This window comes from Diceros bicornis, chromosome 13 (assembly GCF_020826845.1).
Source record: "Diceros bicornis minor isolate mBicDic1 chromosome 13, mDicBic1.mat.cur, whole genome shotgun sequence".
NCBI classification, from domain to species: Eukaryota; Metazoa; Chordata; class Mammalia; order Perissodactyla; family Rhinocerotidae; genus Diceros; species Diceros bicornis.
The window spans coordinates 48,420,666-48,443,658 of NC_080752.1; the positions used below are offsets into that span (position 1 = coordinate 48,420,666).

Consider the following 22,993-nt stretch of genomic DNA (forward strand, 5'->3'; position numbering starts at 1 on the left):
CTTTATCAGGAACTCCCCTCCTTAAAATTAAGAAATTGCCAATTACCTGAGAGCATCGCTATTTTCGCCACCTCCAGACTCCTTCCGTGGATACCGCCCCTCAAGGTATCCTTCTGCGGGGACGACTGTAGACAGGACATGGTATTTGGGTCTATAACTTCTCTGATGAGCTTTCATTATAGGCCAGGCATTGTGCTCAATGCTTCACCTGTATTTTCTCATTTAATCCTCAAACTGCTTGAAGAGACAGGTGTTATATCACCCACATTTGACAGACGAGGAAACTGAGGCTCAGTGAGTTTTTAAAACCTGCCCATGGTCACGTGGCTACTGAATGCAGAGCGCGGATTCGAATCCAGGACACTCTGACTCCTGACCCACGTCGTCACCTACCTATTTCTCTGCCTCTCAGGCCTCGGCTGCTGCCATGCTGTTCCTGACCTGGGCTAGAGCAGGCCGCTGGAAGCACCAGACTATTCCTCCTGGTCCCCCTTCCTCTGCCTCAGGGGCCTGAGGTAGGGCCTTTGTGCTGCCTTCAAAGTGGGGGCCAAGCTATCCAGGCCCAAGTGGAGGTGGGTGAGCCAGCCTTCTTCCTAAGAAGGAAAGCAGCCCCTGGCCCCACCCTGAAGTGGTATCTGCCCTGCAGAAGGACCTCAGGCCCTTTCCCTGAGCTTCTCTCCTAAAGAGCTCATGGGACAAGTTAAAGAGGAGGTCGAGGGGAGCCGCAGGAGACCGGGCCATCCCTGGCTGGTGGACCAGTGCAAGGGAGGCAGCTGCGAGAGGCCAAGCTCTCAGGCCCTGGACCACCCAGCCGGAGGAGCTCCAGAAGTAACGGCGTCATCACACATCTCCTCCTCGGTTCACAGGCCATCATCCTTGCCCGCAGTAGACAGGGGTGGTCAGGACCATGGCTGGTAGGCACGTGGACTTGGGCAGAATCCTGGCTCCACCACCCTCCAGCTGTGTGATCACAGGTAAAGTACCTCACCTCTCTGGGCCTCAGTTCCCTCGCCTGTAATAGAGATAACAGTATCTTAACAGTGGCAGTCAGAATCACAAGGACAGCTGACTCTCACGGAGTCACTGCTATGAACGAGGCCCTCTGCTGTGTGCTTGGCATTTGTCAACTCAAGCTCACTTCTACCATACGGGTTAAGTACTGTTATTATTCTCATTTGCAGGTGAGAAAACTGGGGCACAGAGAGGTTGAGTAGCTAGCCCAAAGTCACCCAGCTAGTGGGTGTGAGTGGCAGGGCCAGGATTTGAATCCAGATGGTCAGACTCCAGAGCCACGTTCTGAGCGGTTCTGCTCTAGTAATAGTGATGGCAAAGGGGACAGGAGAAGGCCTAGTGATCCCCGTGGAAGTAGAGGAACCCTGCAGTTGGGAGTATCTGGGAGCTGTGGTCCATGCCAAGGCCCCATGCTCAGAATCACTCAGGGTCCACACTGAACCTGGCTTGGTGTTTGGTGCTTTCTGCACGTTGTGTAATTAATCAGCACAACGGGGCCCAGCATGCAGTGCCCGGACCCTCCTTGCTATCTACCTTGTCATCTTAGGGTCTTATCCCTCTCCCAGATCTCTTTCTAGCTCAGAACTGCCCCCAGCCACAAAATTAACACCCCCTCCAGGTGTTGGATGTCTCACAGGGATCTCAGACGTTACCTGGACAAGATGAGCTCTCTTGACTCTCCTTGGGACACACACCTCCCGCTCCCTGTCCCAGGCACCCGCATCTTGGGCCTCAGCATCCCTACCTGGCCAGCACACCAGAAAGAGCCTAGGAGTCAACCTCAACCCTTTGTTCCATCAGCACCTACATCCAATCCACCAGCAAGGCCGGCAAACCATGGCCCCAATCTACTCCCTTCCCTCCATCTCTACCACGGCCACCCTCCACCAGGATGCATCATCTCCAGCCTGCATGCCTGCAATACTGCCTCCTAACTGGTCCCCGGTCGCGCCTCTTGCCCAGCTACAATCCCTCTCCCTTCTAGCATCCAGAATGATCTTTTTAAAAATTTAAGTTAAATCGCACCATATCTCTGCTTAAAACTCTTCCCTGGCTCCCTCCTGAACTTAGAACCAAACCCAAACTTCTTGCCCTACTTGACCACAGCCCCATCCTCACCCTCTGCCCCACTCTGCTTTGCCACATGGGCCTGTTTTCTGTGCCTCTAACATGTCGGGCTCTCTCCTGCCTCAGGGCCTTTGCAACTGCTGTTCTTTTTGTCAGGAATGCGCTACCCCGGGTCTTCACATAACAGGCTCCTTCTTGTCATTCAGGACTCAGTTCAAATGTCACCTCCTCAGAGAGTCCTCTCGTGACAGTGCCATCTAAAGTACCCTTCCTCATACTAGCTACTTTATTTCCTTCATAGCTCCTATCATGTTCTGAAATTTGTTTGATTTTTGTCTGTTTTCTGCCTCCCAGCTGCTAGAATGTAAACCCCATGAGATCGTGGATTTTGGTCTGACTTGTTCATCACTGCAATTCTCTATTTCTAGAACAATATCTGGCACTTAATAGGCAGTCAATAAATAATGAGTGGATCAACTGTCTGGCACATAGTAGGCACTCAATAAAAAGTCATTGAATCCTGAGCGAACAAATGGGTAAGTAATCAACCCTGTAAGTCTGCCACTCATGTCCCCACTTTAAAACTCAGAGAGGTTTAGCAGCACACCACCACAGCGAGACCCACAGCTACGAGCTGGCACAGTCAGGGGTGAACTTCGGCCTGTCAGACTCTGTGCTCTTTCCATGCCTGACACACTGCTTTTGTTTCACATTCTGCAGGTTCCCCTACCTGGGGCCAGGAAATTTGGAATTCAGCTCAGTGCTCGCTGTCCAAGCTTCTGCAGACCAAATGCCTGCTTCCCCAGGTCTGGTGGCAGCCTGCAGGGTTTGGCTTGAACCTCAGAGGCCAGGCGTTTCTTGCTCAGGCTTCTTTCTCTCCACCACCTGCCTCTCAGCCCCCAGCACATCTGAACCCGGTCCTCCCCCGGGCGGCCTTCTTTGATCCAGGGCCAACGCCCCTCACAGGTCAGAGGCCAGTTGCTGAAATCCACATGTCTTCCTTCTTGTGGATCAAAGAGGTTGCACAAAGCTCAGTCTCCCAGGGACCTCTGCCTTTGAAAAGGTGCCCAGAGTGACACAAAGTGAAGGGACATCACTGGCCCTGCCTCCTTTCCTCCGCCAGCTGGACCAAGCCTCGATGGGCCAGGAGCCTTGGGACGGGCCTCCTTGGAGGTCAGCCTCACACCTGCTCTGCCCCCTGATCCCAGCTGGCTCCTATTCCCCCTTAGTCTGAGCTGTGTCCCCAGACCGAGCCCACCTTTCAGCCAGGGACATGGCACTTCCTGTATGAAGCAGAGGCACACTGCCCTCCAACCTGCTCCGGGAAGCCTCAAACCCAGAAAGCTCATGTCGCTCAGAGCTGCTGGGCGGGTGGGCTAACTCAGGCCAGTAATTTCCCTTTGGGGCTTGTATTCCTACATGATCCTGATGGAGAATTAGACCCATCCAGCCATCGGTCATTCAGCAAATATTTACGGACCACTGCCCAGTGGATAAGGTTTATCCACTTGCAGATGCCAGCCCTTGAGATTGCTACATGAGAGGGAGAGAGGCTAAAAGGTTTTAATCCTTCCTGAGTATGAACCCGTTAACTCTGGCATGACTGCGGCTCCCGGCACGGCACGGCATGTGAGGAGCACGCTCCGCTCCTGTTTGGCTTGGCCTCCTAAGGAAGGACAGTTTGGAAAATCACTTTCAGAAAATTACTGACAATACTGAGGATGCTTCTCAGGCTGTTCTTGCAGCTTGTGGTGAATTAGAATGGAGAAATGGACCTGAAGCTCAGGGGGTGGGGAGGAGGCCCTGGGGGCCCTGAGAGTGGGAGAGCCACATCTCTGGCCCCTCAGGCACTGGGGCTCAGAGCCTTCTGAAAACAAAATTTGACATCTTCAGCTGGCTTCCCTGGTGTGTTCCAGAAGGGAGCATTCTCTGGTGTGGCTAAAGTGGAAGCTACGTAAAGAGGACTTAGAATGGTCAGCCTGGGACTCTTTTCAGAAGTGCCTTGTGCTCCATGCTAAGGAGTCTGAACTGGACCCTGTCAGTGATAAAGAGCCACCGCCAGAATTCTAAGCAACAAGTGATTCTGTCAGATCTGTGTCTTAGGACGTTTGCTCCAGCAGTGGAGAATGGATTGGGATGTGTGGGGTAGGGAATCAGAGGATGGCTGCCCAGTGAGGGACGCTTTGGGGTGAGACAAGTGAGAGACGAGAGGGCCTGGACTGTCACCTGCCGGGGCCCCCTGAATAGCGGCAGAGGCAGGAAGGGGAGGGCCAGTGCAGAGGGAGATTCGCCAGGACACGGTGACTGAGGATGAAGACAGCAAAGAGAGTGAGGAGTATAAGATGCCCCTGGTGTCTCTGGCTTGGCCACCTCGGATGGTGACACTCTTCACCGAGCCGGGGAAGGCAGCAAAAAGAGCGGGTGTAGGGAAACAGAAAGACTTAAGTTTTGGACGTGCCCCATTTGAAGCACACTCCAGGGAGGGTTCAGTGTGTGTCTGATATCCCTATGGGCCTGAAGCTTAGGACAGAGGGTGGGGTTGGAGGTAGAGATCGGACAGCGGCCCCAAGCAACAATGAGAAGCCATGGAGTGGATGAGAGATTCCAAGAGATGCAAGACGTTCCCAGAGAGGAGGCCACGCTGGGCCCTCCAGCATTTAAGGGGAAGGAGAGGAAGAATCCTGAACATGTGAGAGTCTGAAAGAGAATCGGGAGAGACTCAGGAGAGAGTCAGGCCCCAAAAGACGCCCCATGCCCATGAACGACTGCTGTGATGTGAATGCTGGGGGAGTGCCATCACTCCCGCCCGCTCCAGCCAATTGAAAGGCCAGCCCTCGCTGCCCCCATGCCCAGCCGGGCAGACACTGGACTGTGAGGCCTTGACTCACGCTGGCAAAGGAAGACCTCCATGAGGCGGCCCTCATCACTTATCTTTAACTTGTGGGTTAATGAAAGAGATACTTTAACAGCCCCAGAGTTTCTTTCAGGTCACAGCTCTCTTTGCTCTGGAAAATGCCACCATATATCTAAATAGCTGGGATGGGGAAGGGAGGCATTAGCCTGTAAGGAGATGGGCAAAGCCACGGGGCAACCAGGCTCCTGTGCAGTAATCGATGGAAGTCTTGAAATGAGGCCACAGTGCCAGAGGCAGCAAAGGGGAGAAGGCCGGAGAAAGAAGAGGGTGCAACGCACACCACAGGGGAAGCCTGCGCCCGCCAAGACAGACGCCAGGGAGACGCTTCCAGGGAGAAGGGGCCAAAAGACTTGGCGGCTCCAGGTGGCTCAGACTTTCATTTTAAGCCATTTGCTTTGCTGAGATGCAAACTCCCGGCATCGCCCCAAACCTTCAATAGAGACTGTGCTACATGCAAACACCTCTGTTAGTGGTTTCTGTTTTCTATTTTTGTTTTTATTTTTGGGAGGGTCAAGACAAATGGGCCAAGTTCTTGATAAGTTGTCAGAGCAGAACTAAGGGAGGTGAGGCAAGGCGGTAAGTTCAAGGTCAGAGGAAGCTAAAGCTGACACAGGTTCCCGAAGATACGGGGAGGGATAGTGGATTTCTACCATATGGGGATGGGACATTGATGTGAATTATACTTCACAGGACAGGGTGACACCCCTCTGCCTCTGATAATTGGGCTACATTTGTCCTTAATTTTTGCATTAATTAAAAGAGTATGACATTTATAGTACTGTAAGAAGAAAGAGAATTTGTTTATATTGCACAACTTAAATACCTGATTTAATTCACTATCATGTTTCATATTCTAGTATCACATCACAACTCTGACACCTTCCTTGGAAGGTCAGAGTGTTAACGTGTGACATCCCCTGGGCAGGGACGGTTAGGGATGCTATAAGGAAGGGCAGATACAGCAGCTTCAGGTCGTGCTTAGGCCACTCAGGGCCATACACCTGTGTGTAGAAGCCAAGGTCTCACCTGATTGGTTGGGTCATTCCTGATGTCAATCACAGGAAGAGAGGCAGGCCTCAAGTTAGAAATGGGGCCTGAGTGCAACTATGACATACAACTATCTACTGGGGCTTTGAGGGGAAAAAAAAGGAGGAGGATTGGCAATAGATGTTAGCTCAGAGCCGGTCTTCCTCAGCAAAAAGAGGAGGATTAGCATGGATGTTAGCTCAGGGCTGATCTTCCTCACAAAAAAAAAAAAAAATTGCTGTCGAAAAAAAAAAAAGAAATGGGGCCTGAGAGGAGTGGACTTAGGAAGGCAGCAAAGGAGACTCTAGTTCCCTTGGGCTCCACCAAGAAGGATCAATACAGATGAGACTGGTACTGTTGGTTGAGGAGAGCAAAACAAACATGGAGTTAAGCAGCAACTCGGATTGATTGGTTGTGGCTTGCCTTTTGGGAAAGAATTCACAGCTGTATCTGGACTCAAGTGGAAAGGGTCCAATGATCAATTCATTATGTCTGCCAGGGAAGCGGGAAGAAGGGAAGAGATATACATGTCAAATATTTTCCACCCTGAGTGTAGATAGTAAAAAGGGTGTGCGCATGTGGTGGGAGGAGGGCACTGCTTCTCGTCTTTTGATGGTAATTACAGAAAACCTTCCTCTGAGAGAAAGGTCAAACTTGAACCCAAGGAGAGCTACTTGTTCCAATCATTTCTCAATTCCTTGAAATGATCCTCCCAGACCTATATCTGGGTGTCCTGGGATCCACAGAATTTAAAGATGAGAGTTTCATGAAGAAAAGACTGGTCAACAGTGCAAAAGGTTGTTGAGAGGTCAAGGAATACAAGGACCCAAACAATTCTGATTTGGCAACATGATGCAGAATACAGGGGGCAAAGGGCAGCCTGCAGAGGAGTTAATAAGAGGTGAGAGGTAAGGAGGAGAGACAAGGCTTGATGGAGCTTTCAAGATGCTGGGCACTGTGGCTGGTGTGGCGAAATCCTATATTGTGATGCCACAGTTTTAAAAAGGTAGTTAAAACACATCTACATGCATTGTAATCTCAATTATGTACATATTCATAATATATGCATGTGTGCAATATGTACTAGAAGAAGATGGGAAGGAAATACATGAAAAATTGTGGTTAAAATGGGTAAATTTTGTTTCTTCTTTATTCTTTTCTGTCTTTTCTAAGATCACTTAAAATTGTCCATGTGCTATGTTTATCATCAGATAAGAGGCATGGGAAATTATTTTAGAAATAAGCTTGGGTTTTGGGGAAGGGGTCAACAAGATATAAGCTGGGAAGAGGGTGACCAACCGTCCCAGTTTGCCTGGGACTGAGGGGGTTTCCAGGACGTAGGACTTTCAGAGCTTAGAATGGGAAAGTCTTGGAAGCAGGACAGGTTGGCCACCCCAGCCGGGAGGCTGGGGCAGACGCAGCATTGAAGGGAGGTGGAGTGTGTGTGTGTGTGGGCGGGTGACTGTAGGGGTAAAGAGGTTTTGAGCATATTTGGAAGCTGAAAGGAGAACACCATTAAATAGGGGGAAAGGTTGAATTTATAGGGAAGAGAGAATAATTGCCAGGGTGAGGTCAGTAGGAAAAGCAGCTAGGGGAGAGAGATCCCGGCACCAGAGGAGAGAGGGTCTGTAAGGGGAGGAGAAGCAATGTTTCTTCCGAGACAAGAGGGCAGAAGGCGAGGGCAGACCAGCTAAAAAGAAGTTTGCTGATGTAAGGGAAGGAGACTGAGGGAGTGCACACCTGAGAAGCCCCTAGAATACCTGGGGACCCTCGATGCCCTCCAATATCGGCTCCCCATAGTGGGTACCCCACGCGCTGCTGGAGTGGAGGGCGCAGCTTCCCCACTGGAGACTGGGTCCCACTGGGAGCTCTGGCATCCCCTCCCAGTTGCCACCCACCCCGTCAGACCCTCTCTGGCCACCTACCTCTGCAGGAGGGCAGGGGGAAGTCCCACGTGGCACTGTTCCCAGAGCCCGCGTGGCAGGTGAGCACGCCGTGGCCCTCCAGGAAGAAGCCGGGGTTGCAGCTGTAGCGGACCTTGTCGCCGAGGTTGAAGGTGGAGCCCTGCTGGACGCCGTTGGGCAGCCGCCCGGGGTTCCCACACGTGTGACTGGGGAGAACTGTGAGGAGAGGGAGAGACGCAGCCCGTGAGCCGGGCTCCAGCCCTCGCACCCTGCTTCCGAGCAGCACCTCCCCCGGCAAGTCTCCTCCTTGTGTCTCGTTCCCTCTGCAGGACGGGGCTCGCCCTCGCCAGGCTGCCCAGGCCCTGAGTATTCCCAGGGTCACACTCTAAGAAGGAGCCACACCTGCGATTTATAACCAGACATCCAGGTTTCCTGCCTTTTCTCCTGTGCAGCCCTGGGCGTGAATTATGTCCGTCCCATCACGCGAGACGCCCCAGGGAGATCACTCCATCTCTCGGGTTTGGTTGATTTCACACTCCACACTCCTCGCTAAACACCACGGGAGGGACAGAGCGCGGCATGGAGCAGGTGCTCATTACACCCGACGTCCTTCCCTTCACGTGTGTCTGCGGGTTTGGGGGAGTTGAAGGTGTCATTAGTGCTGGAATACGCAGTGAGGTGGGGAGACTAGAGCCTGAGTTCTGATCCGACTGACCCGTTTAAAAGGGAAACAGGGAGCTGGAGAATATGGTGTACGGTGTGCGACCGGAGCCAAAGCCGTCGTGGCCAGCTGCACGTGCACACTCATTATCCAGCGGAAACGGTCTTGGTGAGGCTCTGGGCATCACGACCTGCCAACCAGGAGGGAGGGGCTCTGTGCCTGAGTCCCTGTTCAACCTGACCCAGCTCCCCTGCCCTCTGCCTTTCTCCCCAGAGTTGGAACTAGCACCGCCCTGATTCCAGGATGTCCCCAAAGGATGAGGACAAGGGGTCACAGCCACATGTGGACTGCCGTCCAAGTACCTCTCCATTAATTCACCCGGCGATGATTTATTGAGGCCATGGAGTAGGGTGGTGGTGAGTACAGACGCGAGAGCCACAGTGCTTGGGTTGCCATCCCTGCCTGATGGCTTCCTACCTGTGGGACTTTGGGCTAGTCTCTCAACCTCTCTGTGCCTCAGTTTCCTCATTCGTAAGATGGGGATCACAACAGTCCCCTCCTCCGTCACTGGGTTGTTGTGAGAATGAAATGAGTTAAGGTCTGTAAAATGCGTAGGACAGAGCCTGGCGTACAGTGAGCTCAACACAAGTGAATCTAAGCTCCCAGTCCAGTGGGAGATGTGCGCCATTAAAGGTATGCTGTGCTATGATGGGATAGGGGCCAGGAGGGGACCAAACCTAGTCTGGGGTGGTCAGAGACAGCTTCCTGGAAGTGGTGACATCTATGCTGAATCCTGAGAGATTAGTAAGAATTAGCTAGGCCAAAGAGTGTTCCAGGAAGAGAAAATGTCATGTGCAAAGGCCCTGAGGCCAGAGAAAACCTAGGAGCTCAGGGAGCCTGCAGTGAGATGGTGAGAGTGGCAGTGATGAGGAATAAAGATGAAGAAGTGGAGATGGCCAGCCTGGATTCTAGAGGGCTCCCCAGGCCCTTGCAATACCCTCTTCCTGCCCAAGTTGCTATCTTCCAGGACCCTCTCTGCCAGTCCTGATGATCTCAGAAACAAAGAAAGAAGTCTTTTCCTCCCTCTTCTTCTCCTCCTTCTTCAGGAGGAGACAGCTCGATGCAGAGGGAACCAACAGACTTTGGAACCAGCTTGACCTGGGTCTGAAGCCAGGCGCGGTCACTGTCTTACTCTGTGGCCTTGAGTCATGTGACCTCTCTGAGCCCTAGTTTCCTCAACTGACAAAGGAGAACAATAATATCTAGTGGTTGAGGAGGCTACCGATAATAAAAGATGTAAGCCTGGCACAGTGCCCAGCACATAGTAGGTGCTCAAAAAATGGCAGACGTCATCATTCCACTGGGCCATAGGGCCAGAGGGCAGGGGCCTGGTCTGGTCCAGGGTGTATCCTGGGAACCTAACACAGTGCCTGGCCCTCGTAGAGACATACTCGTGTGTTCATTAGCTAGTTGTTTGGGAGAGTAACTCATTTGTGTATTAATTCCTTCATGCAACAAAAACTTATTGCGGGCCTGCTGTGTTCGTGAACTAGACAAAGAAGGCCCCCGCCTTCAAGAGGCTTATGATTTTGTGAGAGAGTTATCTTAAAGACTGAAGAGCTCTTCCTTGCCCATTCTCTACCTCTGACAAGTCAGATGGCCCAGACGAAGGGATTTACCTCCATCAACCTGTCCAGTAGCCCAGCTTAGCATTTCCCATGATCCCACACTGCTGGTTTCCGTGGCATTTCCTATGCTCCCATGCTTCTGCCTTCCTTGGCATTTCCCATGATCCCACACTGCTGGCTTCCTTGGCATTTCCCATGATCCTGCCGCGGGCTTCCTTGTTATTTCCCATGATCTCACGCTGCCGGCTTGCAGCTGAGGCAGTGACTGTGATGTGTGTGTGTTTGTGAGTGTTGGGGGTTGGAGGGGCGGGTCAGGTAAACATTTGGAGAAGAAAGCAAGCTAAGGTGAGGGGAGGAAGCCAAACAGGGGAAATGGGCTGAGAACTGGTGTAGAACTAACGTTTCATTTTCCGCAACGAGACGCAAAGACCCAATTTAATTAAATTACTAATGTCAAATTTTTAATGAACCTGCTTCTGCTTTGGGCTTTCTTCCTTCAAAATTAATGACTGGAACGTCACTATAAATAAAAGTCGATTCTTTTTAAAAAGTCGCTCTCAAAAGCTCACTGCTCTTTACTTAATGAGCTGTTCATAATCAGACCACTCTGACCCGGCCCCTCCACCAGGACTCGGGTGTGATAAATGGGGGCTCATTTTCAACTGCACCTCCCTTTTCATCTTGAGCTCTGCTCCTGAGAGGCCACACAGTGAATGGAGAGAGGGTAGATGTTGGGCTCAGAGAGGCCTGGATTCAAATCTCAGCTCGTCCACCTCTAGCTGGGTGATCTCCAGCTGTAAACTTTACCTCTCTGGGCTTCAGTTCTTCCTCTGAAAATGAGGACGCTCTTCCTTACCAAGGGGGTGCTTTATTAGTTTCCTAGGGCTGCTGTAACAAAGTACCACAAACTGGGTGCATCAAACAACAGATGCTCATTGTCTCACAGCGCTGGAGCGTAGAAGTCCAAAACCAAGGTGTCAGCAGAGCCATGCTCTCTCTGAAACTTGTAGGAGAACCCTGCCTTGTCTCTTCTTAGCTTCCGGTGGTTTTCTAGCAATCTTTGGCATTCCTTGGCTTGTAGATGCGTCACTCCAGCCCTTCATCTTCACATGGCATTCTCCCTCTGCGTCTCTGTGTCCAAATTACACCTTTTTATAAGGACACTAGTCATGCTGGGTTAGGACACACCCTATTGGCCTCATCTTAACTTCATTATCTGCAAAGACCCTATTTTCAAATAAAGTCACATTCTCAGGTACCGGGGGTTAGGACTTGAACATATTTTTAGGGGGACACAACAGGGCTATTGTGCAGATTAAATAAAGTTAGATGTATAGTACCCGCTATTGAGGGCATGGTATGTTTCAGGCCCTGGGCTACAAGTTTATTTTACTTAATCCTCAAAATAATCCTGTGGGATACCTATCATCTTCATTTTACAGATGAAAAAACTAAAGCACGGAGAACTTAAGTAACTCTGCCAAGGCCACACAGCTAGAAAATGGCAGAGCTAGGTTATGAGTCTAGGTTTTTCTGGCTCCATTGTTCAGCACTCTTAATTGCAATGTGATACAGCTTCTGACCGAGACTAGCGCCCAACACATAGTGGTGGCTTCACAAACAAGAGTTCCTTCTTCCCTTCATCATTCTAGGCACTGCAACAAGATGAAGGGTGATTACCTAATTGTCCATATTTAATTGTCTGATTTTTTTCTCCAGTCTGATTTGCCAATCCTGTGCTTTTTAATAATGTCAAGGGCAACATTTAAAGTGTGGTCTTTTATAACGTGTCTGATGTGAGACTTGCTGGACAGAGGAGATGGGAGATAAGCCACAAAGCGAGCCTTCCCGAGGCGCGGGGTTCTTTTGATTTTTTTGATTTTGTCCGTGTGTTTTTTGGCACAGATATTATAACCGTTCATGCTCTCCCATCTATAACACTTCCCTTTGATTGCTTACAAAATGAAGAGTGGGATATTTACATCCAACGCAGCCTGGAACAATGTTATTAAAGCCACGCCTGACACTGAACAATTCCATTGTAGATTAGCATCGGGGAATTTTGTCCCTTCTACAAAGCCTGGCTCTTGCCAATCAACATAATATTCTCAGTGATTGTATGACGATGAATCTCCTCTGTGGTTGGAGTGCGGCAAAAGCTACATCATGCCTTCTTTCATTTTTAATTTGAGACTTTAGTTCCCGTATTATAATGAAGAGTCGTTTATGCTCTCTGGACAAGCACCCTCCACATGTCTGATTTCCTGTCTTCCATCAAGGAACTTGTTTCATCTCCGTGGCCATACGGTTGACAAAGTGGCAAGAAGGCTGGGAAGAAGGATTCAGGGAGGAGGATTTAGTTTCCCGAAGCCCTCAACATGGAAAGAGGAGATGGTGCTGTGTGTGCATGGCGTGCATGTGTGTGTATGTGTGTGCACACGTGTGCCTGTGTATGATTGTGGGGAAGTGGGCATGGTCAGGGAAGGGAGGAATTAAAATCTCTATCTTTTGGGTACCTACTCTGTGCTAGGTACTTCTGCATCATACATTATCTTGGTTAGTCTTTATAACTTCCTTACTTTTAGCTGTTTGGCCTTGTAAATATAATTTATGGCACACCTACTATGTGCCATCCTCAGTGTCAGGTGCTCTGTGTATATTTCTGTCTCCAAAGAATTGTCTATACTTGCTGTCTCCACTTCTCCTTCCCTCTGAAGTATTATATATTTGATAGATTCATTTGTCTATTCTTTGTCTCACCTGCTACAATGTAACTCCATGAGGAAAGACATTTCTTGGTCTAGTTTGTTCACTTCTATGTCCTAATTCCTGGAACAGTGCCTGATGTATAATAATACCTCCACAAAAATTTATTGAATGACTTAATGATCTTATTTAATCCTCCCAACAACCCATTGAGAGAGGTGCTGTCATGATCCCTTGTGGAGATGAGCATTATTACGAGGGAGGTAGGGGCTTCTACCCAAGGCCACAGAGCTCCCTGGGGGATAGAGCTGGGTTTCCACAGCAGGGCTTGGCTACAGAGCCCATGTACTTTCCATCTGCACTAGGCCGTGCTTGCCTTGACCATTCCACATCGAGTCCATGGTGACTGGTAGACCTTGAAACATTCTCATAAGAGACTCACTCATTCTCCTTAGGGGGATGACTTGGGGTGACAACCAGGCAAGTCAACTCCTAGCGTGGTCCTGTACATTTCCTGCTACCTGTCAATCAAATAAAGGCAGGGTGCCAGGGCCTCAGATGGAGTATGCCACCCACGAGTCCACAGGCCTTGTCCTGCCAGGCCTCTCCCTGACCAGAGCTGGGCATACATTTTCTGCTGTGAGCCTGTTCTTTTGCTCATGTTTGCAATTTTGCAACTTTTAGCATCAGGGTCACATGGGAGTTTTATAAAGATAACAATGCCTAGACCTTGCCTGCAAGCCTATTGAATCAGAATTTCAGAGGTGGGGCCTGGTCTCCTCTAGGTGCCTACAAAGCAGAGCTGAGACAGACCTCTCACGGAAACCTATTCATGTAGGTTATTCCATGAGCCCAGGTAGGTTTATCTCTCTGAGCCGTGATCTCCAGGGCCTTTCTTGCTGTTGAGCTTCTTGTTGCCGACTTCTGGGGGCAGCAAGCCTGGCCTCTCCCCTGGACTTCCTGACCCTCCATTAATCACACTTGCCCTCTCCTTCCTTCTCATTCAAAGATCCTTATCGTCTCTCCCCTGGACTTCTGCACCCAACGCTGATCTCTCTGTGCTGGCCTTGCCCCCCACAACGCACTGTCCACAGTGACACTGGAGGGAGCATTCTAGAATGGCAAATTCACCATGGCCCTGTCCTATTCACCCTATCAGGCACACATGTACCAAAAGTGAGTTCCCAACCAACAAGGTGCATGGAAAAATACAGGCCCTCTGGTCTTTTGCGTGATTCAAGTGAGAATAAATAACAATCTGAAGGATTAATAAAAATAAACAAAAGGAAAGAAAAAGAAAAAGAAAACCTTGAGAACCTTCCCATTGTTGTCAGGATAAATCAAATCTTAGGCTCACATAGCCCTATCTACTCTTCCGTGATCAGACCCTGCTGACATTTTCTGCCTTATCTCCTGCTCGCCAGTCTAGTCCCTTCCATCATTGTGGTTCTAAACCACGGGTTCCCCAAGCATACTCAGCTTTTCTCTCAAATTCTCCAGCTTGCAAACTCCTACTCATCCTTCAAGGCCACACTTCAATGTCACTTCCTCTCTGAAGCCCTCGATACCCTTGGTGTCTTGTATAAACTGTAACATCTCACAAGAACACATCCTGCTACAAATTCAGATATAATATCATTGGCAATTGGCTCCTAGAATCCTGAAACTCCCAGGCCATTAACTGCACAGGCTCACTCTGGTCATTTCGTTGATTTTGCAATCTCACAGTCCCACGTTTTACACGATTGGATTTTTTTCAGCCCCACTTACGGAGTTATGTGGGGGTTTTACTTGCACTTCAATTCCTGCATTTGCCGTTCATTCACTGATTCATTTACAACACCCCAGCTTTCAAGCAGGAGCTCAGCCTGCTCGTAATTGTTTGTTTGGGTGTCTATTTTCATCTCTGGATTCCCCCGAGGGGCAGGAATGACGCTGTATTCTTTATTTGTCTAGTGTTTGATTTAATGCCTGGCAGGAAGAGAGTGCCCCGTTGGAATGTGTTGAACGAATTAAATACACATATATGTAAAATAAAAATATGCTATATATGTGTGTGTGTATAAATATATATATATAGCAATAAACTAGTGCAGGCTTGGCAAACTTTTTGGTAAAGGATCAGATAGTATTATTGGCCTTATAGGCTATATGGTCTCTATCCCAGTGACCCAGCTTTCCCACTGCAGTGCAAAAGCAGCCATAGACAATACATACTCCAATAAAACTTTACTTATAAAACAGGCAGCCAGTCCATGGGCCACCATTTGGCAGTCCTGAACTAGTGTCTATTAGTTATGTTCTTATCTCAGGTGTGCGATTCAGACCCCAGGAACCTCCCATCGCCCCATAAAAGAGAAAGAGAACCAAGAGAAGATCTGTTTTGTGGAGCCAGGGACAGGAGGAGCTGTGAGGAGTGGGGGCTATGCAGGTGAGGGTCCTGGGCAGAGGTGACTGGGAGGAAGGGGGCAGGGAAGAGACAGGCAGCCGTCACCTGGGGACTGAGACCAAAATCAAGTTTCCTTTCCTCTACAATGTGGCCCTGGTGACAGGCGGCACTGTGCTGGCTGCGGGGAAGGGCGTGTGTGTCTTTAGTCTCTACTCTTTCCCATTAAATAGGATTGATTTTAGTCCTCATAGCCACTCTTTAGGCTGATGTTTATGAATATCATTTTACCAAAAAGAGCTGAATTTAGAGAGCCGAAGGGTCACACAGCTAGTTGTAATAATAACAGTCATCACTTTTGGGGTGTTTGTTATGAGCTGGCACTCTGCTCAGCACCTGGACTCTTCTATTTCATCTTCCCCTGACAGAGGTACTATGACTGTCCCCTTTTGGGGTTGGGGAATAAGGAACAGTGGGGCTAACTCTGATGAGTGTCACATTCCCCCTGGTTGGGCTCAGGGTGGGGGTTGAAACCCGAGCTATTTGACCTTATCAGGTTGTCACCTTGACCTCCAGGCTTCAAGGCCTCTGTTTGTTTCGCTGCTTTCCCAGCATGGAGGTCGTGCTCTGGGCACCTGCACAGTCCCTCTCCCTGACAGGCCTGGAATAAGTCTGACCCACACGTAGTCAGATCCCTCAGCTGCACAGACATCCATCCATCATCCCACCAGGAGGGGCCACAGAGGGTTGTCAGCGCAGAATCCTCCTCCACACTTCATAACCACAGGGCCCTGTGACCTCCTCTCTTTCACCTGCGATTCTTTAGAAGTAGCACCGAAAAGGTAACATCCTAGGCCCCAGAAGAGTTGCCAGTTAAAATACAGCATGCCCAGTTAAATTTGAATTTCAGAGAAACACAAATACTTTTTAGTAAAAGAATATCTCATGCCCCATTCAAGATATCTTTATACTAAAAATTATTTGTTATTCGAAATCCAGATTTAACTGGGCATCCTGTATTTTATTTGCCAATTTTGGCAACCCTGCCCCAGAGAGGAGTCCCCTCTGCATCAGAGACTTCAGCTTCTAAAGAAACTGCGGATTTCTCTGGGGAAAAAGGGAAGAGGAAGAGGAGGGAGGTGGCCCTGCCTTTAAGGAACGCAACATTGAACCAGAAGAGAGGCTGCAGAGAGGGAAGTTCAGAGCCTTCCACGGTGCGGCCTATGAGAGTTCAGGGTACAGCAGGCTTACAGGGGAGCAGGGGGCTGTGCTGCCCCCCCTTTCCCCAGTCACTCTCTGAGGGAAGCTCCATGTGTTACTCTGCACCAGCATGTCCCTCTCCTGTTTCAGGAGACTGTGCATGCCTTAGCCCCTCTGATGACTAGCTTTATGCTGGCACAATGTCCTCCGTGATCCAGCCTTGTTGACCTCTGCTGCCCCAAGCTCCATGGCTCCGTGCTCAGCCCTCTCTGCCCCCACCACACCCTAGCACAGAAATTCTCCACCTTGTCTAGACAGAGCAATGCATGGAGAATCCGTGGTACCCTATGGGGAAACACTGCAAAATACTGTCAGTGTTAGGCTTAGAATAGCTAAATATGCAATTTGGGGCTAAATTTAATTAATTGCAGAATGGAGCCTAGAAATGTTTCCCAAAGTACGTTCCATCCATCACTGGCTGAGAAATAAATTCCACGAGAATCATTCAGTGGGTCAAGTAATTTTGAATAATACTGCAGAAATTCCCTCCTCTGGAAGAAACCAATGCTCACGAGTTTATCTGAGAGGTTCTGCAGGAAAGAAACCTGTTTAACCTTGCTTAACCCAGAACCTCCAAAAATTTGACTAGAGAATCTCTCCTCTCCCTTTTTTTCTCAGAAACACCTATCAACTTCTGAATTGCTCTGCAGAACACACTTTGGGAACCGCTAGATTCTAGAATAAGACAAACCTGAGTTGCTTTGTTTTCCTTATTAATCATCGCCAACATAAAACAACAACAGCAATGACAGTTGACATGTACCTAGAACTTTCCAGGTTAACATGCATTGTTTTCACAAACACGATCCCCCTCTGGCACATCCAAACCTATGTGTTTCTGGGGGCTGGGATGGCCCGAGGTTTCCCAGGCCCCACTGTTCAGGCGCTTTGGGAGGGGAATCAATTCTTACCAAAGAAATGCACTTAGCACTTCCAGTTGAACGCAGCGTATGTTACAGAAGGGCAAGGGCGGAGGTTCTTTCTTTCCATCTGACAACTTTTATAGCAGGCTATGTTTTCTGTTTGGCTGGGGCAGAATGACCCCTGGCCTGGTGGGCCAGACTCCTAGAGGTTTGTGGCCAGGGCCAGCCGTGGTTGGCCCTCAGCCCTGCCCAGCTGCAGACAGGAAGTCATGAATCTGGAACCAATCCTGGCAAAGGAGCTGGAAGAGGAGGGGATGCTGACCTGGCCAGCAGGGGTCCTGCCCTGAGGCTGGGACTCCTAACCCTGGGTAAGGCTGCCCACATGGGAGGTCATTCTGTCCCTTGCTGAGGCTGTCCCATCAGGCTGCATAATTGGCTTGCTTTCCCCTTAACCTCTCCCAGGCTTTGCAGCCCCCTCCCCAGGGCCGGGTCTTAGTCCCCTGTGCCCTGCTGGTAGCAGAGAAGTGCTGCCTGTGAGCACCAGCACCATTTGGGATGCCCATGCGATACCGCCCCCGCCGACGCCAGCCCTGTGGACAAGGGAGCCCCAGAGCCCCTATTTCCTCCACTTGGCTCCCTGTCCAGGGCCTGGAAGCCCCTGCGTACCTGACAGCCATCTCTCTTCTTAAGGCAAGAGACAGTTTAATGTGCATCCCACTGGAAGAAGCACAATATTCCAAAGGCTCCAGACCCCTGGGCTTCCCTCTCTCCAAGAAGAATTAGACGGAGGGGCCCGGAGAGGAGCTGACAAGTGAGGCTTCCAGCTATCGTCATCCACCTATTTCTTGTACCTTCTACAAAGGACGGTGGATAGAGTGACGACAGAAGACACTGATCAAAGGTGCATCCTGAGTGGGAATCCTCCTCCTCCTCACTTTCTTCTTCATCAGCATCATCGCTTACTGCCCGCTTCTGCGGACTAACTTTACATTGAATCCTGTCTTACTTAATCCTCATAACAACACTGTGAGGTGGGTACTATCCCCATTTTACAGGTAAGGAAACCGAGGCTTAGAAAGGGTAAGTTCATATTCACATGACTAGGAACTGGGGGGGCTGGGATGGACACCTGGTCGGCCTGACTTCTGCACCTCCTTTCTCAGCTGCTGCATCACAGTGAAGGGGCGGAGGAAGGGTTGGCGGGGCACAAGGCTGTCTCACTGGCTGAGAAGTCTGCTTCGAGGCTCTGTTTCCCACAGGTCCCCCTACTGGGCCAAAGATGGTGCCTGGTGAACATTTTGCAGCTTGAGAATCAGGAACAGCAGGGAAGAACAGGCCCTGCCTCCTGCTTGTCCATTGGATTCTACTCGTCTTTGGAGCCCAAAGTCCAAAGGCTTCACGGAGGGCCCTGTGCAGGTGGAGACCATCTCTCCAGGCCCTCCAGGGTCAACAGGCAGGAGGTGGAACAGGCTCTGTACCCGGAGAACTTCCTTACTTGGGGGACCCCACAATCTCGTACACATAACACAGGCATACCAATGTAATTTCAGATCCAACATGCACAGATCCATCCGTCCAAATACTCTCCTTTACACACAGACACACACGCACAGACACACTCATACATTCTCATACACACACGTATATATAAAAACAGACACATCCAGGATACATCTGTACATAGCTCTTGTATTCACACACATGACAACAGACATGCTCTCCCCTACAGACAAATAAACAACCCATGTTTAGGTATCAAAATAATGATACACTTCTGGATAGTCTCTTGTGGGTTAATGACCCTTTCTCACAGGTGTCTCCTTCTACAACAGAGCACCCCTCAGAAGCCAGTGTCACTATCTCCACACTCGCAGGGCATGCCTGGCACCCGTGTGTAAGCTCTCGTCATTGCAAGCACAGCACAGAATGCAGGGGTGGGGTGGGGATGCAGATCTGACCTGGAGAGGCTTCAGGCAGCTGCTGGCTCAGTCCTTGATCTATGAGGGGGGCAGCGAGGCTATCGGTGTCCAGGAGGTGCAGAGAATCATGGTTCACAGAATGGCTCTGGCGTCCCACAGACCTGGGTTTGAATTCCTGCATGCCCCTCCTCGCTGTGTGTTAGCAGTTATGATATAACAGGTAGCAGAGCACGCTGGTCAGGAGAGGGGACTCTGGAGACAGATGCTCCAGGTTCAAATCCCAGCTCCGTTACTTAACTAGCAAGTTGCTTCACCTCCCTGCACCTCAGTTTCCTCCCCAGTAAAATGGGGGTAACAACTGCACCCAGCTCAGAGGGCTGTTGAGGGATCAAGTAAGATAAACTGGGCAAAGCGCTTATCTCAGTGTCTGGCACACAGTAAATGCTCAATAAATTGGGGATGTGATTGCATGTAAGTCCCTGGAGCTCTCTGGGGGAAGATGCCAGGGCAGTGTGGGAGAGGCGGGAGTGGACACAAAGAGAAGAAGCTGGGAGTAGCAGCGGGAGAGAGCAGATGGGCCCCAGGAGCTGGAATGCGGGAAGCCATCCCTGACTCGGCCAGATAGGTGGCACCATATGGACTCACATCCTTTTTTTTTTTTATTGATGTCTTAATAGTTTATAACATTGTGAAATTTTGGGTTGTACATTTGTGTTTGTCGATCACTATATACATGTCTCCCTTCACCCCTTGTGCCCACCCCCTTCCCCCATTGCCCCTGGTAACCACAATACAGTTTTCTCTGTCCATGTGTTGGTTTATATTCCACATATGAGTGAGATAATATGGTGTTTGTCTTTCTCTTTCTGGCTTATTTCACTTAACATAATACTCTCCAGGTCCATCCATGTTGTTGCAAATGGGACGATTTTGTCTTTTTTTATGGCTGAGTAGTATTCCATGGTATATATATATACCACATCTTGTTTATCCAATCATCAGTCGAGGGACACTTGGGTTGCTTCCACTTCTTGGCTATAGTGAATAATGCTGCAATGAACATAGGGGTGCATAAGCCTCTTTGGATTGTTGATTTCAGGTTCGCTGGATAGATTCCCAGTAGTGGGATGGCTGGATCATAGGGCATCTCTATTTTTAATTCTTTGAGGAATCTCCATACCGTTTTCCACAGAGGCTGCCCCAGTTTGCATTCCCACCAGCTGTGTATGAGGGTCCCTGTTTCTCCACATCCTCTCCAACATTTGTTGTTTTTTGTCTTGGTGATTATAGCCATTCTAATGGGCATAAGGTGATAGCTTAGTGTTGTTTTGATTTGCATTTCCCTGATGATTAGTGATGTTGAACATCTTTTCATGTGCCTATTGGCCATCTGTGTATCTTCTTTGGAGAAGTGTCTGTTCATTTCCTCTGCCCATTTTTTGATCAGGTTGTTTGTTTTTTTTGTTGTTCAGTTGTGTGAGTTCTTTATATATTATGGAGATTAACCCCTTGTCAGATATATGTTTTGCAAATATTTTCTCCCAGCTGGTGGGTTGTCTATTCATTTTGATTCTGGTTTCATTTGTCTTGTAGAAGCTCTTTAATCTGATAAAGTCCCACTTGCTTATTTTTTCTTTAGTTTCCCTAGTCTGAGTAGTCATGGCATCCGAAAAATTCCTTTATGACCAATGTGGACTCACACCCTTTTAACTGAGCCAGGCAAGGGCCTGCTGCTTCCAGTCTGAAAGGCCTCCCCCTTGATCCTAATAAGAATAATACGTGGATGGTCCTACTAAGCCCCAAAGCAACTAGGGAAACGCTGATGACACAGAGGCCTAGGACGTGACTGACACTGGCCCAGGACCCTGCCCTGTCTCTGCCCCTCTCCTCAGCTGCATTGTGCTGCCCTGGCCCACCAGCTAGCCTCAGGGGTGACAAGAAGGAATAACTTGGAGAAGTTTCCTGGGAGAGGCATTCCATATGGCCGTGGCAGAGAAGGAAGGACCTTCCCAGCAGAGTTGCTGGCACACGCCAGCACACAGCCCCCATCTCATGTTCCTGTTTCCCAGGCTCTTGTGCCTTGTGTTGCTGATTCCTAAATCCATCTGCGGTCCAAGTTCCAGCCCGGACTTTCCTCCTGACTCCAAATTCAAGTCTTCCCACCTTCAGGCTTCTCCACATGGGAGTCTTACAGCTGCCTCCAGCTGCCCTTGCCCCAAACGCGCTGTCCCCTGGGTTCCTTGAGCTTGGGACTGGCCCTCTGGTCTGTCCAGCCACCCAAGCTGAAGCTTCATCTGCTCTCACATCCAGGCTCTTGAGTGGGCTTCCAATGATCTCTCCTATCTGTCCCCCTTCCCCACCCGCACTGCTAATGCCCCAGGGCTGCCCCCCTCCCATCTCACCTTCTTCTCTGGAGTTGGAAACAGGCTCCTTCTCCCTGTTCTACCGTTAGAACGGCCCCGATCCAGCCCATTCTCTAAATGGCTAACAGACCACACTGCTTCCCTCTGAAAGCCCTTTGGTGGCTCCCTGTCACTTACAGGTGAGAGTCAAACTCCCTCAAATGTCACTCAAGATCCTCTGAGAGCTGGCCCCGCCCATACCTCCAACCTTAGCCCTGTCTCCCCTCACATCCCATGTTCCAGCAACACTGAACTCCTTATATTTCCTCCAGCACAGTGTGTGTGTGTGTGTGCGCGCACGCGCACATGCACACGTGTGTATCAACAGGAGCGTGGGTCTCTATAGCCATTCTGTTGTGTTGGTGTTACATACGTGTGTGTATGTTTGTGTGTGTATCTCTCTCTATATATCCATATGTGTATGTATATGTGTATCTACTTGTATTTATGTGTCATATGTGTATTTATGTGGCAAAGTCTGTTGAGGATGGGGACCAGGGGAGACAGAGTTGGAAAGCCAGTGGTTGGCACAGTTGGGCAAGACTTGATGTTCATAGCAAAGCTGGGCTGCTGACAGCCCCAGGGAACGAGGGCCTGGGACTCAGGAGTTACCAGCCCCCACCCCTCCCCAAGTGAAATCAAGGGAGCCACTCTCTCCAGACCTGGGCTGCAGCTGTCCTGGGGCCAGGCCATGTGCATGGAGATGGAGCCTTCCGGTTAGCATGGCCTAGCCTACCATTCTCGGTGCTCTGACCTGGCCATCCTTACAGCCAGGACCAGCTTTTCTCACACGACCCCGAGTCCTGGCTGGTTCTGTCTGTCCTGCAGCCATGACCTGTGCTGACTTGCCTTGTTTCCGGCTGACCCAGGAGCTTACGCGTCTCTGAGCTTTCGGCATTAACAGTCTCTGCTGCTCATAAGCCTTAGAGCCTGTGGCTCTTTCTGGGATCCATGGATATAGAATCTGAGTCAGCCTTTACTATTTGGGGGTCAGGGACCTTTTGAGAAATAAGACAAAGGAGCCTCCTCCCAGGACAGCAGGATTCCCAGACCCCCGAGATCAGGCATGGATTCCTAGTGCTTTTGCCCAGCACAGCAGACATGTCAGCCCAGCCCCGAGTTCAAAATGTCTAAGCCAAACAAGGGCCTTGCCTATTAAAGCCGACTCTGCTCCCTGGGGGAGAAAGACGGATGTCATCAACCCAGGAGCCAGCTATGGCCATGTCCAAAATTTATCAGACTGGT

At 49.9% G+C, this 22,993-nt stretch overlaps 1 protein-coding gene across 2 annotated transcripts in view; it reads right to left on the reverse strand.

Annotated features, from left to right (window-relative positions):
* The window catches only part of CSMD2 (CUB and Sushi multiple domains 2), a 606,380-nt gene that overhangs the window by 402,194 nt on the left and 181,193 nt on the right, over positions 1 to 22,993 (reverse strand). For both annotated transcript variants that reach the window (XM_058553610.1, XM_058553609.1), the window contains exon 4: positions 7,945 to 8,139. In XM_058553610.1, coding sequence (XP_058409593.1) covers positions 7,945 to 8,139 — 195 coding nt within the window. The remainder of the gene's footprint in view (positions 1 to 7,944; positions 8,140 to 22,993) is intronic.